Source organism: Xenopus tropicalis, chromosome 1, assembly GCF_000004195.4.
Source record: "Xenopus tropicalis strain Nigerian chromosome 1, UCB_Xtro_10.0, whole genome shotgun sequence".
In the NCBI taxonomy this organism is placed as follows: Eukaryota; Metazoa; Chordata; class Amphibia; order Anura; family Pipidae; genus Xenopus; species Xenopus tropicalis.
This window is the reverse complement of record NC_030677.2, coordinates 177,855,586-177,872,945: the sequence shown is the minus strand read 5'-3', so window position 1 is coordinate 177,872,945 and position 17,360 is coordinate 177,855,586. Positions and strand designations below refer to the sequence as shown.

The window sequence follows — 17,360 nt, the reverse complement described above, 5'->3', positions numbered from 1 at the left end:
TTATCACTGATTTCCTAAATGATTGCTTATTGATCATAACGTAAGCTTTACTTACATCTGTAACAAAGCAACTGTTTCAACTGTTATCATTAACCTTTATCTACATAACACTGCCACATTTACCCACCACTTTAGAGATTTTGCTTCAACTATATTTACCCCTGCCCCAGTGGAGCTTACAATCTAAAGTCCTTATCACATTTAGTTTCATTAAAGTCAATTAACCGGTTACTCCTTGTAGAAATTGCTAACAGAGCTATTGTATGAGACAGAGGAACATAAATTATTTTTTTTAGTTTGCCAAGTCATTCGTTTTGTGAAAGTGAACTGCCCCTTTTTAAAAAAAAAAAAATATATATTGTAATTAACATTTGTGTTAAAATACTGTGGTCTACACACTAAGTTAAAGGTAAACTACCCCTTCAAGAAAAGAATCCCTTTTTAGGCCTAACCTCTAATAGTTACACAAATCACAATCCAAATGTCCATTATCAAGAGACAGCTATAAAAGTTTCTCTCTCAAGCTAACAGCACAACAAGCAATAAAGAAAAATGTCTGTTTTCTGCAGTCGAAGGACCCCTCTAATAATTTTAAAAAATAGTGCAGTAGCAGTTTGTTCCCCTTAGAGATGATAAAAGTAAGTAAAAGCTATGTCCTCTGGCAACAAAGGGTCAAAGTGGACTCTACCAACAGAACCTTTTCAGGTATATTGTGTCAATTTTACGTGATATCCGACCCAGCTGCCCTCTAACTCACATTAATAACAAAGATGAGTCTCTTCCTAGAGCGAAGGGACCTCTACAGCAGTTTGATATGATCAGAGGGCAGCGGAGATGGGAAATCAGGGTTAGCAAATTTCATTACTGTTGGAATCCAATAAAATGATTCAGGTTCTCGATGTTCAACAGAAATAGACCAAGGCAACATATCCCATCTGAAATCCCTATTCTACTCATTGATGGAATCTAAAGTAAGAAAGATGAATTGTTTCTCAAGGCAAAAAACACATCAGACCTCAGAATCCCACTGAAATTGCAACTTGCAGTTATTTATCAGGACAAACTGTGGTTCTTGAGGATATTTTAATGTGAAAATATTTATCATTTATGATTAATATCTTACTGTATTGTACAACTGAACTATTACACACATGGGAGGGTGTTTCCATTCATTTATTTGTTCATTTAAACATAGAATTTGCTCAATAGTGAGGTTCTTCACACAACAGCACATAAATTCAAATAGGACAAGTACACATGGGGGTATTCGGTTTCCCAAATGAGTGATACCCTGATGAATGTGTACTAATAAGGTTAACATAAGGAATGACCCAAATCCAGTGTTAATTTTGGGTATAAACTGAATACCAAGACTTTTGATGACATTTGGATTGTTTGTTTTAGTAAAAATGAATCAATACCCTCAATATCTTCTGACTAGTACCAGATACAAGGCTGGGCTTTGGGAAAATGCCACTGTAATTCCAAACAAAATGCCATATGGGGGGGGGGGGGGGCAGCCAGACTGATTACTTTTTTTTTTTTTATAAATGTTCATAAAACACATATTACAAGTACTTGACAATATTAAACCCTAGGGGACACATTTACTAATCCACGAATCCGAATGGGAAAAATTCGGATTGGAAACGAACATTTTGTGACTTTTTCGTATTTTTTGCGATTTTTTCATCGCAGTTACGACTTTTTCGTAAATTGACGCAACTTTTTTGTGGCCGTTATGACTTGCGTGAATTTTTGTGACTTTTTCGGAGCCGTTACGATTTGCTCGTATATTGTCTCGACTTTTTCGTATTGAGCGCATGTAAACGGTGGGCAAAACTTTCAGACCAAGGAAAGTCTCCCATAGGGCTCAATGGAACTCTGCAGCTCCAACCTGGCCCAAGGAAAGTCTCCCATAGGGCTCAATGGCACTCTGCAGCTCCAACCTGGCCCAAGGAAAGTCTCCCATAGGGCTCAATGGCACTCTGCAGCTCCAACCCGGCCCAAGGAAAGTCTCCCATAGGGCTCAATGGCACTCTGCAGCTCCAACCTGGCCCAAGGAAAGTCTCCCATAGGGCTCAATGGCACTCTGCAGCTCCAACCTGGCCCAAGGAAAGTCTCCCATAGGGCTCAATGGCACTCTGCAGCTCCAACCTGGCCCAAGGAAAGTCACAATACTGAAGCTTGAATGAATCCGAAACTTTCGTACTCGGCGATGGCTACGAAAAAGTTGCGACAATTCGCGCAAGTCGTAACGATACGAAAAAGTTGCGACAATTTACGAAAAAAATCGCAAAATACCGATCATTATGAAAAAACCGCATTCGGACGCTTTTCGGACGTTCGTGGATTAGTAAATGTGCCCCTAGGTATATGGTAAAGGAAACTATAAGTATAGGACCCGTTATCCAGAAAGTTTCAAATTATGGGAAAGCCATCTCCCATAGACTCCATTTTTCTCTGTAATAATAAAACAGCACCTAGAACTTGATGCCAACTAAAATATAATATAATTGATCCATAATGCATGCAGAACATTAGTATTGGGTTTGAGCCGTTTAGCTAATATATATATATATATATATATATATATATATATATATATCAGTCACAGATGTAGGCACTCACAATAATAATAGTGACTATGTGCTGGGTGCAGTCCTCAAAATTTGTTAGGTAGGTACTTGGACAAACGGACTGCTTCTCACAGGTCTTATGAAGAATAGTGAAATTTACTGAAATATGACAAGATTAACGTTTCGGCTGTTGCACCAGCCTTTCTCAAAGTTACGAATCAAACAAACAATCATCCCAAAATACTGTGTGTGGCAGGAAACAGAAGTGTGACGTGGAAACATGACGTACTGTATACCATCCGTGACTACCCAAGGTAAGTATCAACAAAAAAGGTAACATGGTAAAAATAAAAAGTAAAAGCAGAACATAATATAACATTACTTCACCTACACCAGTGTAACACCTAAGAAATAAAAATAATATATATAGAACAGAATGGAGCACACCCATCACCAAAATACAGTAACAGCCCTGGGTGCAGGTAAAAAAAATAGACATATAGAGAAAGAGTACCGCATACACAGGGACTTGGTGCAAAACAATAAACTTTTTTTCTTTTGCACCAAGTCCCTGAGTGTGCGGTACTCTTTCTCTATATGTCTATTTTTTGACTTGCACACTCAAAAAATATATAATAATAAAATATATATATGCACAATGCTCCTCCTCAGCTCCTATCACAAGCACAAAACCTGCCCTAGGATAGAAGCTGGTTCATTTGAGAGGGGCAAGTTAGACTAAAATTAGCCAAGGGAGGTACATGCAGTAGACAGTACAAATAAAAGCAGAAAATCCAAAGTCGGGCAGGCATAAAAAATCATGCCAAGGCCAAGGCGGGTAGGGGTCAAATTAAGTCAGGAATATGTGACTCACAAGAGAAAACATAGAACTAGTCAGACCAGGATAGCCTTTTTTCAAGGTCAACTTCATAATCAAGAATCCCAAAATATGTGGGCTTGGGTGTGACAAGATACATGGCTTCAATAAGTATGCCCTACTTCAAACAAGGACAATGATGCTGGTGCAAAGGCACATCAGGTAGGCAAGAATTGCACTGAGAAGTGCCAATATGCAAGGTTCTGGCTCTGGTATGGTTCCTTACAGCAAAATAGTTTGAGGCTATTTGACCATTCATGATACTATTAAGTATACGACCAAAGTAATTTAACATAACAGGAAGACACAGTTTTCTTATTTGCCAGTCTAAACACTGCTGAAGACCTAACTGTGTAAGCAAATACATTTCTGAGAATTGGGGTTTCCTCTAGCCCAATAACAAAATGTACAACAAATCACAGAAACAGGATAGTGGCATGAAAAAATAAATTATATATCAATCCCAATGAAAAAAGCCCACTTTTTTATTTGCTGTTACTTGTCCTTTAGGTACAAACTCCTTAAAAAAAACTAACAAAAGGATGAGCCAGGGTCAGACTTTCAGCTAGCATAGATGGGTTTGTGTATTAAGCTGACAAAACACTGAAAGATTTGGTTTGGTTGAGCCATTTAGCTAATTTTGACCATTCTTTCCTCCGTTAATGATTATTAGCATCATTCTAATAGCTGTCTGCAGGGATCATTTACCATTCTCAGGGGCCTACGGCTAATAAATAGTTCCCCTTAGGGCCCAGGCACTGAGAACTTGCACCACTGGCAATAGCAAGTTCAGGACTAGACACCTAGAGCAATGTGCTGACCACAGCACTGTTAGTTGCAAGGAAGCCCTATACATAATGCAGTCCACTAGTATGATGCATGTATTGTGCAAATCATAGGCATAATGGGTATATCATGCATTATTGGGGGCATTTTGGAGGGCACTTGCATGCCTCCCACCTATTGCTTCCTCTGGATTCTTCACTTCTGAATGCAGAGAGTGTTGCACTCGGACTGAGGGGCTTGAGAACTAAAAAGTGGCAACTAAGGGAGGAAGAAATGGGAACAGGGCACTCAGAGACTGGCTATTGTATTTGTTTTATACTGCTATTGTAGTTTGCACAAGATTTACCTGACTCAGGTTCTATTTACATTAGATTTATACAAAAATTTGCAGATGAGCAATGTGTGCCTCATTCTTTTTATGTGCTTGTATCTAAATAGAATGTAACACTATGTCAAACAGGGGTCACTGAGGGGCTTTAGGTAAAGGTGGGGCTATTAGAGCACTTCTGTCTGTGATAATACCCATCCCGCACAATAGGGCAACAGTGTCTTAGGGACATAGTTGCATTGCTAAGAGTTTGGCATAGGGGGCAGGACTTAGACTTGGAGAGAAATTGGTGGATTCCTCCATTGCCAACAGGCCCTTTGCCAGGGATGGGCTGCACCTCAGTTATAATGGCACAGCTGTTGGGGTTTTTGGGGGGGAAGTTAATTAGATATTGGGGGAGCAGTGAGATATTTTATGGATAAAGGTTGTGGGCATAATGGGGTGCATAGGGACACCATACATGGCAGGAAGGATCAGAAGACGTCCCTATACAATACTTACACAGGTACCACTACTACCTGTATGTTTATAAATGCAAGAAGCTTAGCTAGGGGACTGGGGAGAGTGGATTATATGATGTCACTGCCATTGTGAAACATAAAAAAGTCTCCCCCAAACATCTGGTTTTGACAATTTATTCCCAATATGAAGGTGTCCGGCCAGCCCACCCACACACACAATGTATCCAATAAATAAGACCAATAAAACATTTACCTTTACATATAATAAAGCACTTGATCTCCAATTTCATAATCCCTAAAAAGTCCAAAGTTTATAGGCAGCAGTCATAACTGCAAGCCTGACAGGAGCATAGTGCGGAGTATTAACAGGGCAATGGTATAAAGAGTGTTACTGCATACCGCCCAGCACTGCCACTCTGTGCGGGACAGTTGCCGATGCTCATAACCCAGCCCGCACTCCCGGATCGCTCTTTAAATGTCCCGCAACGCCTTTTAAATGTTCAGCTCCTGGGCTCCAGCCGGCCAGCGCTCCCACAGTGGCGTCACACTCTCGCGAGATGATACTGGGGCGTCATGGAACGTAGGTGCGTCGTGACGTCTCACGTAGCTGCTGGCAGGGGTGTGAGGGCAGCGTAGTTGCACAGGCATACTCTGTTAGTAACACGCCGTGCTGGCTGAGAGCGGGCTCACCGAGAGTTTTCTCTTCTCACAGCTTATATTTTTGTCAGTAAATTAAAAATAAAACATTTATGGTTTTTTGGTGATGCCTGCAAGCAAAATCTGCTACCGGCAAACTAATGTTTATTGTGATTGTCCGACTGCTTGAGTTCCTACTTGTGTCGGGAGTGTATGTATGTATGTATAACTTTATTTATAAAGCGCCACAAGGGTACGCAGCGCTGTACAGTCTTACAGAATACAAAATTACACACAGGGAGGACAAGTGATATAATAAATAAATAAAATAAATATATATATATAAGTGGTATGAGACACAGTAGGAAGGAGGTCCCTGCCCCGTAGAGCTTACAATCTAAGTGGTTGGGTAACATACAGGCCCAAAGCGGAAGGTAAGAGTGCATCAGGTATGGGCATTTGCCATTAAGCGCAGGACTAGGCAAAATAATGTCTTAGTGCTCCAGAAGGTAACAGCTGAGTTTTATCTTAAAGAGAGTGGGTGAGTTTTCCCTACGGAGGGATTCAGGGATAGAGTTCCAGAGGGAAGGAGCAGCGAGATAGAAAGGTTTAATACGAGAGAGCGCAGTGGGTGTGGATGGAGTAAAGAGACGGAGGCTCTGAGAGGAGCGGAGCAGACGACCAGGAACATGTAGGGAGACCAGTGAAGAAATGTAGTGAGGAGCAGAGGAGTGAAGGGCTTTGAATGTCAGCAGAAGGATTTTGTAAGCTATCCTTTGCTTAACAGGCAGCCATGCTAGTGAGCTTAATTGAGGCTGAGCAGGATCCCTCTTAGGATCCTATATAAAGCAGCAGTACCAGCAATTCTTACTGCTCAAGTGTTTTTCCCAGTGGCTTTTTGTGCAAACACACTAATATAGGAAAAGGCATTGAGCAAAAGTAATTTTTTAATTTTTTTTTTACTCTTTTTTCTGATTAAAGGAGTGGTTCACCTTTAGCTTTTAGTATGTTATAGAATGAACAATTCTAAGCAACTTTTCAATTAGTCTTCATAAATTTTTGTTTATAGTTTTTTCATTATCTGCCCTCTTTAAACTCTTTGTAGCTTTCAAGTGGGGGTCGCTAACCCCAGCAGCCAAAAATGATTGCTCTGTGAGGCTGAAGTTTTATTATTGTTACTTTTTAGAACTTTTTTTTCTATTCAGTCCCTCTCCTATTTCTATATCACTCATTAAATCCACTCTGGTTGCTAAGGGGTAATTTGAACCCTAGCAACCAGATAACATAATTCCAAACTGAAAAGTCGCTAAACAATTATTGAAATAGTTTAAAAAAAACTACAAATGAAAAATGAAGATAAATTGCAAATTTTCTCAGACTATTACACTCTACATCATACTAATAGTTAAATCAGAGGTTAACAACCCCTTTAAAGGTGGCCATACATGGTCAAATTTAAGCTGCCGATTTGGGTCCTTTAGATTACAGTTTAAAAATTCCATACTGGGAGTTCTCCCAGTATAAGCTCTAAGAAAGTAAGCTTTTCAGACGTAGAGAATAATATGTTTGGAGCAGGACACTATAATACACATATCATTTATTTGACTTTGACCCTTAATCATTGCAGGATATTGGCATGGGAAAAGTTAATTTAAATACATTACAAAATTAGGCTGAATGTTTAGATAGATTTTAAGAGGTGCTGGAAAGAGAATTAAGAGAGCTAGTGGCTAGTACTACATCAAGGTATAGAAAAAAAACAAAAAAACTTGAATTGGAAAGAGAAAGTAGCCTTAAGGTCCCCAATCCAACAGGAAATTAAACCTGCCTGATGGAGATCTGCCCAATTTTAGGCTAGACATCACTTAGGTGTGCCTGTCAGGGTGCCCATACACCGGGCAGATAAGCTGCTGAATCCATCTGTAGTACCTGAAGGCCACCTTTATAGCAGTGGAGAACCGATAATAGAATTGTCATTAGAAGTGCTGATAAAGATGGATGTGGTGTTAAACTGGAATGATTATGAGCAGAAGGCACTTGGCCAATTAAAAGATCTGGACATGTATCAGGTCTTGAAAACAGTCCCCAAAAAAAGCAGCAGCTTTTATTTTCTTTGGAGGAATTTTTTTTTTTTTTTTAAAGGAGTGTTTAGCAAGAGGATTATGGACTATTTGTCCCCAACCCACCAATTATATCCATATTATCACCCAAGCAAAGTTTATAAAGGAGGGAATCTACCAGCAGGGTTCCCCATAGTATTCACAGGCTTTCTAAATTATTGATACATATCTGCAACCTCACTCTGAGACTAAACAATAAAAGGATGATGATATATGGGGTACAGGGGATATTGTTTCCTTGTACTCCAGTATTTTGCATGCATATGGCATGAAAGCTCAGCAATATCATCTGGGCTCATAAAGCCAATTCTCTGAGACTACTAAAGTATTCATTTTGGATTCTATTCATTATCTTCTTACTCAAAATTATTTTATGTTTAAAGGTGGGACCTTTCAGACCTTCATCAATCTATATATGGGTTGGTGGGGGGAGTCCTGCATCTTCTAGAGCAGTTATCCCCAACCAGTGGCTTGTGAGCAACATGTTGCTCACCACCCTTACTGATGTTGCTCCCATTGGCCTCAAATTAGGTGCCCATTTATACATTTCTGGCTTGGAGGCAAGTTTTGGAAGAAGAGCCTCCTACAGGCTGGCAGTCCAGATGGGGATACCAAATAGCCAATCACAGCTGTTATTTGGCTCACCAACACTTTTTACCTCTAAGTGTGGTTTATGAGTAAAAAAGTTTGGGGATCCCTGTGTTAGACATATTGTTTTGTATAATAGGTTCATTGATAATTTGATTTTTATATGTCAGGGGGGCACTTTACAATTTAGGTACAGTTTAGGGGATCTTGAATGGAATTTGAAATTCACTTGTGAATTTAATGGAATAGTATGCATTACCTGGATTTACAGTTATATATACAGAATGATATATTGAAAAAAATATGTGCAGGTAATACATTGTTGGGAGCAGACATATGTCTTGATTAGCTGACTGGCCCCAAAAGAAGAAGTTAGGGAGAAATGTCCCAGGGTTTGACTCTACATATAGCAGTGCATATCATCACATTAGAAAGATCATAGTAAGGAATGTACTTACGTTATATAATGATCAAAAATTGTATGAGATTATAAATAGGCACTGAAAAAGGGTTGAGGTCAATTGGATTTTTATCTTGGACACAAGATATCCTGAGGGACTGAATTCCATATTGTTATGTTTGAAATGAACCTGTGTGAATCTGTATGTGAATAAATACATATGTTCTGCCCTGAAGTGTACAACTTTAATGTTCTGTAGTGGGGAAGTTCAGAGGTATTGTGAAAACTTCTAGGGGCGGGGGCTCTGCCCTTTTACTCTAGAACTATGGTGGTTTGATACATTGGCACACTGTTACCGTGGGCCTTGTGTTCCTCACCAGTGGAGTTGGAATTGTAGGATTAAGTCCCCATATGTGACAAATCTACATTCAGACCACTGCAGGAGGGTGGTGAGTGCTGATGTGTTTATTTTCTTGCAAAAACTGTATTAGGCACATTAAGCAACGTGCCCAGGGTATAAGTACACCCATATTTGTGCAGCAGGAGTCCGTTAGCATTAGAAGCTATAACTGACAGGCTGAGAAGGGACAGTCAGGTTGGCAAAACAATCAGGTTTAGGAACTTCTAGTAACAATTCAAGTACCAACAGCAAAAAACGATCAGCATGAAATATAGGTAACCTCTAATGTACATTCATATTTTGAAAACTATTTTTCATGTCAGTATCACTTTAAATAAATATAAATCCTAGGAATGTAGAGTGGATATGCACGCTGCTCCCTTAGTTGCAAAGCAGAATTGTATCTACTTTAGTACCACTAATAAAACTTTCCTTTATTATCTGCCTTTCCACCTCAAACTTTCAGATTTGGAATTCTCTAAATATTTTAATAGAAGATTTGCTTTCTCTGGGGGATGTAATGGGGCATATTTACTAAAGTGTGAGTTTTCTCCCCATCTAACTTGACCACAGTTCCCCACAATTAGCCAGGCGTATTTTCACATCTCATATTTACTAAAGATCATAAATACGCTTTTGCAAGAGAAATGTGTCAAATTTTCTCCTGGCATAAATTCTACTACAATTGTTGTAGGGTATAGTCTCTAGAGAATTTTCCCCATGTACAAACTACATATGTGGAATATTAGCATTGAGGAGGTGACATAGATAATAAGATGCAAAAATGGCTGCTTTATCTTTATAATGGCCTGAACATGGAGAATTTCTTCCTGCTGAAAATTCTTGTGCCTTTAGTAAATTGGTGAATATTTCCTGGAGAAATGTCTGTAATTCCCAAGGCCAACAGATGAGCACCTTGAAAGAAAAAGCCAAATCATTTTGAAATACTTGATGCAGTTGCAGTTAGAGCTAATTGCTGATTGGTTGTTAAAGGAGACATATCCTATAAAAATTATGAATGTACCAGTGAATTATACTCCTCTAGATATAGAAGGATTGTGCTTTAAAAAGTTGTGTTTCAGACTGATTTATTGAGAAATTCCACAAAAACCCCACTAGCCCCGCCCATCTGTGCCACTTCCTGCTGGCTGAATTCTCTGGATGAGCTGGGGAGCTGGCGGCCCTCCGTACCCTGCACTGTAGGATAGGAACCAATCAGCAGCTAGGCTGACCTGATAGGGAACTGAAGCCTGTCTTTGCTTGTGTGAGTGCAGGGCTGTGATTGGCTCTCCCTCTCCTACTGTGCTTCTGGCAGGGACTGTTAGGACACGCCCACTCTTCATTTCACACTGGAGGGAAAAATGATACGATCTATAGGGAGCTCCAATAAAGGGGCCATTTTTACAGATAGGATTAATTTTTAGCACAAAGTGAAACCTACACTATATATTATTCATAATTGCCTACAAAATTAGGGTTTTCCCATTTATCTAATATGTCTCCTTTAAAGGTTTTGTTTTTCTCCCTGTCATTATAAAGTATCTGGTTATTAAGCAGTTAAGAGTTATGAATATAGCAGTGTTATCCTACTTGATTAAATAATGTACTGTATACTTTTTGTCATTTAATGTAATGACAGCGTGGAAACAGCGTTGTAATAACAATTCTTTCTTAGCATACGGTTTGACAATAACATCTCAGTCTGAAATGTAACAGTCACTTCCTCACGTTAGGCACTAACTCCCATCACGCGGAAGAGTCATTAGCACACTTTCAGGACTTTACATTGGTCACTTTAAATGATCAGAGCCAGAACACAGAAGCAAATAGATAAATGTTTTGTTCCCTGCATCTGATTCTATCATGTGACGGGCACTTTGAAAAGCAGATTCCGGTAGCAAAGTCAAATGCAGAATGCTTTTCACTATTCCTCATTTTGCTTCTAAATCTAAGACCTGTCAGTGTATTTTGAATCTGAAACCTATGAAATGTGCCTGTCACTTGTCAGATTAAGAAGTCAAGATCAATTGTAAGAGGCGACAGAAAACGGGAAATAAGCTGTGACTGTTACTTTAATGCCGGTATCAGACTAACGCAGATATCTAATTCAGCTGTTCAAATCAGTTAGCGGCCAGAAATTGGATTTGACGCTGATGGTGTCCAAAAAAAAAAAAGAAACTGCATTAGCGAGTGGACGCTGTGCTGTGCTCTCCTTCAAATGTACAAAAGCTTTGGATAATGACCATATAGAGGATCCTAGTGTAACCTAAGGTCTAATGGCCGGGGAAATGCTACATGAACCTGGGTAATATCTAATGTGTGGCTCTAGCATCACTGGCACTGCTTACTATGCATTAATATGATTTCATTGCACTGTGTCTGTATTTACTGGTGACACAAACATATGTGTAGGTAGCAGAACGCAGTGGTCTTGGACACACTTCTAGAGTCCTGTGCAGGTCTGGTTGGGCAGACCAATGGTAAATGCCCCCAATTGAAAATGGGGTAATAAAGGCAATTACAAAGGCACACAGATGGCATTCTCTTCTTTACAAAATTTTGCCCAAAGTCTCTAATAGACTATAGTCTAGTGCAGTGCTGTCCAACTTCTGTTGTACCGAGGGCCGGAATTTTTCCGACCTACGTGGTGGAGGGCCGATAATGGAAGCCAGTTTTGACCACTCCCCTTTTTGAAACCGCACCCACTTGAAACCACACCCATGTTATCACATGACCATACCCATATTAATGGTTGTAGTACAGCAAAAACCTTCCATACTCTGCCTGCCCTACCCTGCCTGTGTGCCATACTCTGCCTACCCTACCCTGCCTTTGTGTGTGCCATACTCTGCCTGTCCTACCCTGCCTTTGTGTGTGCCATACTCTGCCTTCCCTACCCTGCCTGAGTGTGCCATACTCTGCCTGCCCTACCCTGCCTGTGTGCCATACTTTCACTGTGTGTGCCATTCTTGGCTGGTTTGTGCCATACTTGGCCTGTGTGTGCCATACTCTGCCTGCCATACCCTGCCTGTGTGTGCCATACTCTGCCTTCCCTACCCTGCCTGTGTGTGCCATACTTTCACTGTGTGTGCCATTCTTGGCTGGTTTGTGCCAAACTTGGCCTGTGTGTGCCATACTCTGCTTGCCCTACTCTGCCTGTGTGTGCCATACTCTGCCTTCCCTACCCTGCCTGCGTGTGCCATACTTTCACTGTGTGTGCCATTCTTGGCTGGTTTGTGCCAAACTTGGTCTGTGTGTGCCATACTCTGCCTGCCCTACTCTGCCTGTGTGTGCCATACTCTGCCTTCCCTACCCTGCCTGTGTGTGCCATACTCTGCTTGCCCTATGCTGCCTGTATGGCACACACAGGCAGCATACAGTGACACAATGCTGGCACTGCTCCTACAGTCTGCACAATAACTATATATTAAAAAACCTTTTAATTGCAGTACCACCTCAGTATATGTTCTTTTTGTAGTGTGCAGGGATTATTTGGGGGTTTCTACTGCTCCTGAGGTGTGAACACGGGAACAATGTGGGTGATTACAGCCTGGGCCTGAGGTGTGAACACTGCAGGGGGTGAACAATGCAGAGATTAAAAGGTGTGAACAGTACAGGGGATTACATATTTAAACAATACAGCCTGATTACAGCCTGAATCTGAGGTGAGAACCATGCAGGGGGGGCAGTTAATCACAGTACTGATACAATTTAAAGCTTACACAAGAGTAAGCCATCAAAGCAGCCAGACAGGTGGGGGGCCACACAGAGGGGGGTCGCGGGCCGCCAGTTGGACAGCACTGGTCTAGTGGATTAAACTGTGAGAGTGGTTTTGAGGTGGCCAATCTATTGGCCAGTCAGGGTGAGAACACTTGTTTCAAGATCAGTTGTCCCACTGCCTAGTGGCACAATATACTATCTGTATAGACTAATAGACTGGATAAATTACTGTGTACACTTGCTACTGAAATCACACAGTACCATCTGTATATAGTATTCTCTGCCTGGTAGGAAGGAACTGTATGCTTCCCTATGCTGTTATAAACCCCGTCAGTAGGTAAAGAAGAAGAAATGTCCACTATTTTGTCTCAGCCCAAGCAGCATCCCTGCTGTCACTCAATCCTCTCCCAGCTTGATAGATCTAGGAGTACATAAAGCTATTCCAACTAGACTTCCTGCTGATGTAACTCTATACGCAAGCGAGAGGTATACATCAAATGTTCATATGATATACTGTAGTTGGATGAATGTACAATTAATCTCCTTGCACTGAGCTGTATCTTCTTCACAAAGTGACTTTACCCCAAGGCATGAGTACAAAGCTAATATGGGGCAGAGGCCTATTTCTGTAGCCATTTAGTGAATAGGGCACTGTTGCTGACTATGCCTTTACTATGCATTTCATGACATACTGCCCCCTGGTTAAATAGTTCTTAGATTTGCATTAAGAGGAACATAAAAGGAATTTACCTTAAGGTGATTTGTGTTAGCACCTCATATATCCTACAGTGAATGAGGATTCACCACACAATTACCAATGGATAAATGCACGGGTACATGTGTACGTATTCATGCAGTAATTGCAGTTTTGCTTTTATAATTCAGATGAGAATATGAATAGGTTTATTCTTTAAGGAGGACAAGAAAAGAGCTACTGAGCAGGGAAAGGTGGAATCATACGGCGGCTGTTCCAACCACAGGCAGATCACTACTGTAAGGGCTGATGGGGTGTTCTGAATATTAAAAACAGTTTTTCTTTCAGCCTTTATTATGTTAGGGCCAATGTGGCTGATATCTGCTTGGGAAAATGGCACAGTTCCATGGTCTATTACAACCAGGGGGAATCTAAACAGTTATTCCTTAAGGTCAAAGCAGTCCTGTATTTTTCGCATGCAGCTGCCTTAAGGTGCTGGAAAAGCCTGCTTTACAGTATGTGCAGATTTTCCAAGGCCTCTAGTACAGTGTTTTTCAACCTTTTTTGGGCAAAGGCACACTTGTTTTATGAAAAAAATCACGAGGCACACCACCATTAGAAAATGTTAAAAAATTTAACTCTGTGCCCAGCAGCAGTGCCCCCCTAGTACACTGGTGCCCAGCAGAAGTGCCCCCCTAGTACATTGGTGCCAAGAGCAGTGCCCCCCTAGTACATTGGTGCCCAGCAGCAGTGCCCCCCTAGTACATTGGTGCCAAGAGCAGTGCCCCCCTAGTACACTGGTGCCCAGCAGCAGTGCCCCCCTAGTACATTGGTGCCAAGAGCAGTGCCCCCCTAGTACATTGGTGCCCAGCAGCAGTGCCCCCTAGTACATTGGTGCCAAGAGCAGTGCCCCCCTAGTACATTGGTGCCCAGCAGCAGTGCCCCCCAGTACATTGGTGCCAAGAGCCAGCCCCCCTAGTACATTGGTGCCCAGCAGCAGTGCCCCCATAAGTCAGTGTGCCCCGTGGCCCCCCCTAATACATTGGTGCCCAGCAGCATTTTACTCTTCGGCGGCTTCAGCAGCATCTTCCCCTCACGCGCGCCGCCTCTGCACTTCTGCCTACACGCAACCGCACACAGGCCCTTTTATAACGTTGCGCCCCGTGCGTACTGACGTCACCCGTACACACGGGGCGCAACCAATGACAGGGCCCGGATTTTTTTTTGAAAGTAAAAATTGCGGCCTTGCCTACGGCACACCAGGCAAGAAAACGCTGCTCTAGTACTCAGCCAGCACCATGGGGGTAATGAGCATTAAACACACATACCCAGGGCTCCATGTCCCAGACTGCCATGTGGGTTAATTGCTTTATCTAGCACTTCATCTGTATATTAAAATTAATCAGCTCCATGGTGAATGTGATACGGGTATGGGATCTATTATCCAGAATGCCTGGGACCTGAGGTTTTCCAGATAAGGGATCTTTTTGTACTTTGGATCACCATACTTTAGGTCTGCTAAAATCATTTAAATATACCCAATAATTTTGCCACCAGTATGGATTCATGCAGCTTAGTTAAATACAAGTTTTTGTCTCCAATAAGGGTTAATGATATCTTTATTATTATTACAGAGAAAAAAGGAAATGTTACAAATTAGAATTTTTTGCTTATAATGGGCTCTGTGGGAGCTTTCTTTTAAAGTAGAAGGATAGGCATTATGGAATTTTATTGGCAATAAATTAGTCACAATAGTGCAAGCTAGAACGCTATATTTATTTTGCAGTATGGTTTATGTCTGTTCAAGATAGCAGCTACCATTTTAGCTTCCATGCTGCAGCTCTAGCTGCTGGTAGCTAGGATTGCACAGCACATTTGTGAGGGAAAGCAAATTCTTATTGGAGGGTGAGTGGGAGCAGGAGAAGGGAGAGGGAGAGAGGAGCAAACTGAGCAGACTTGTGCCTCTGCCCTGTATTTTTCTGTGAGGAAGTCTGATACCGAAGAACATGTTTACAAAAAAGAAAATATATCTTGTGTTTTTTTTGATAGAGGACTCAGTGCAGCTTTTCTGTAAGTGCTTATGGCACATAGACCTTTCAGCTTACTTAGTTTTTACTTAGTCTTTCCTTTAAAGCAGATTATCTTCAAAAGCAAAAACCTACCCTTCCCCATACCCTGTGATTTGAGGTATTTCTGAACTGGAGACAAGCATGAATACAACTTGTGACTTATATATGAAAGAATAACAGTAAAAAAAGGACTTCTTACCTGGATCCTCAGCATCTCTTATACATTGGAAATGGAGCCGTATGTGATTGGATCCCCCTCTCGCTCCTCTTCAGTGAGATCTAAGAAATGAATAGAGCATGGGGGGCAGGAGTCTTCTAAATAACATATGATTTTGTTTGTTTTCTGGTACTCTGGTACTTTGTACTTTCTGGTACATTTACCTCACATGTGTGAGAATCATAAGTGTCATAAAAACATGTTAGACCTCAGACTAAATTCAACATTCAATACAACAGCTCTCAATGTACTTATTACAATTACTCCAAAACAACGTATGCAAGATGCATTCCATTTATATTATTTTCAAGAAACAGGAAAGACAGGAATGCAACCAGGGCACATATAGAACTCTCTGTGACACCACATACATAGGATATTGGGTATAATGCAGTGTATGCAGCTCCTCACCTGGCACTCAAACTTCTTTTAGCATCTTAGACAGGTTTGGTATTGTGTGTTTCCCAAGCAAAATTGGTTTGCTGTGGATTGTTCAGCAGAGGCATCATCTTGGAGAAAGCCCTGTCGCTAGCCCTGGCCCTGAGTACTGTGTCATGGTGGGGGGGGGGGTCCTTTCTCCTGTCCAACAGTGGAGGCTTCAGGGGGCCCTCTGGGTTGCTTGTTAGGTGGGTACTTTTTGTTCTGGCTAGGACTAGCTGTGTAAAACACAGGTCATCTTGGAACAGTTTTTTCTTATTTGCTTAATACTTTTAAATATTAATTTACAAACATTTTAAATTATGTTTACATGATAGAATATCCAGACTAATGGTAGAAAGTCTAGTGTAAGGATAGAATGTGCAGAGTAATGATAGAATATCCAGAGTAAGCCTTACACAGAGCCTGGCAATGTTATAAAAAGAATGAGAAAAACAATTTGTGAATCACTATGGCATTCACAATATGGTAATAAATCATTCTAATCACAATTATAAGCTTAGTTGCACTCCATTTTCCTAGATTTTATGTGACTATATGCCAAATGTTTCTATAATATCACCTAGGCAGCACATTTTGTTGTATTTACCAGCTCTCCGAAGCACAGGGATCTACCTGACTATCCTCACATGACTACTACTAGGTTTCCAAGTATTTGGGGGGGGGGGGGGGAGAGGATTTTGTGACAGGTATTAGTGTTCTCCATGGCAGAAATAACAGGAAGTGCAGTTGCTACATTTATTGGCGGATTGAATAATATTCTAATTTAAATTGTATTTAATCTTGATTATGAAATTCCATTGGGTTCCTTTTCTCGATCACTTGCACATGAATCAATTGTCGAAACCTGATCACAAAGAAAATCATTGCTTCCATTCATTTTTACAGATTCAACTGAAAAAACTCTAAAAATGAAATTGCTGGAATGTTAAATAACTGCATCCCAATCTCTCGACGTATAAAAGCTTGACAGGTTTTACCTACTGTAGTTTTTCCATTTGAAGTTTTAGATATTTTTCTCATGAATGAAAAAAGGCGATCTGGAAT

General features: G+C 40.9%; 1 protein-coding gene across 6 annotated transcripts in view; it reads right to left on the bottom strand.

The window, feature by feature from the left end:
- The window catches only part of fam172a (family with sequence similarity 172 member A), a 267,655-nt gene extending 262,033 nt beyond the window's left edge, over positions 1 to 5,622 (bottom strand). For 2 of the 6 annotated variants that reach the window (XM_031897944.1, XM_031897942.1), the window contains exon 1: positions 5,285 to 5,620. Coding sequence is in view for 3 of the 6 variants with exons in the window: in XM_031897942.1 (XP_031753802.1) it covers positions 5,285 to 5,321 (37 nt within the window). In the remaining 3 variants the exon portion in view is untranslated. Of the gene's footprint in view, positions 1 to 5,284 lie in introns of all 6 variants that reach the window. The other 4 variants (XM_012959791.3, XM_031897951.1, XM_012959784.3 and 1 more) reach the window with 4 other exon arrangements.
- Between the last annotated feature and the right edge of the window lie 11,738 nt (positions 5,623 to 17,360).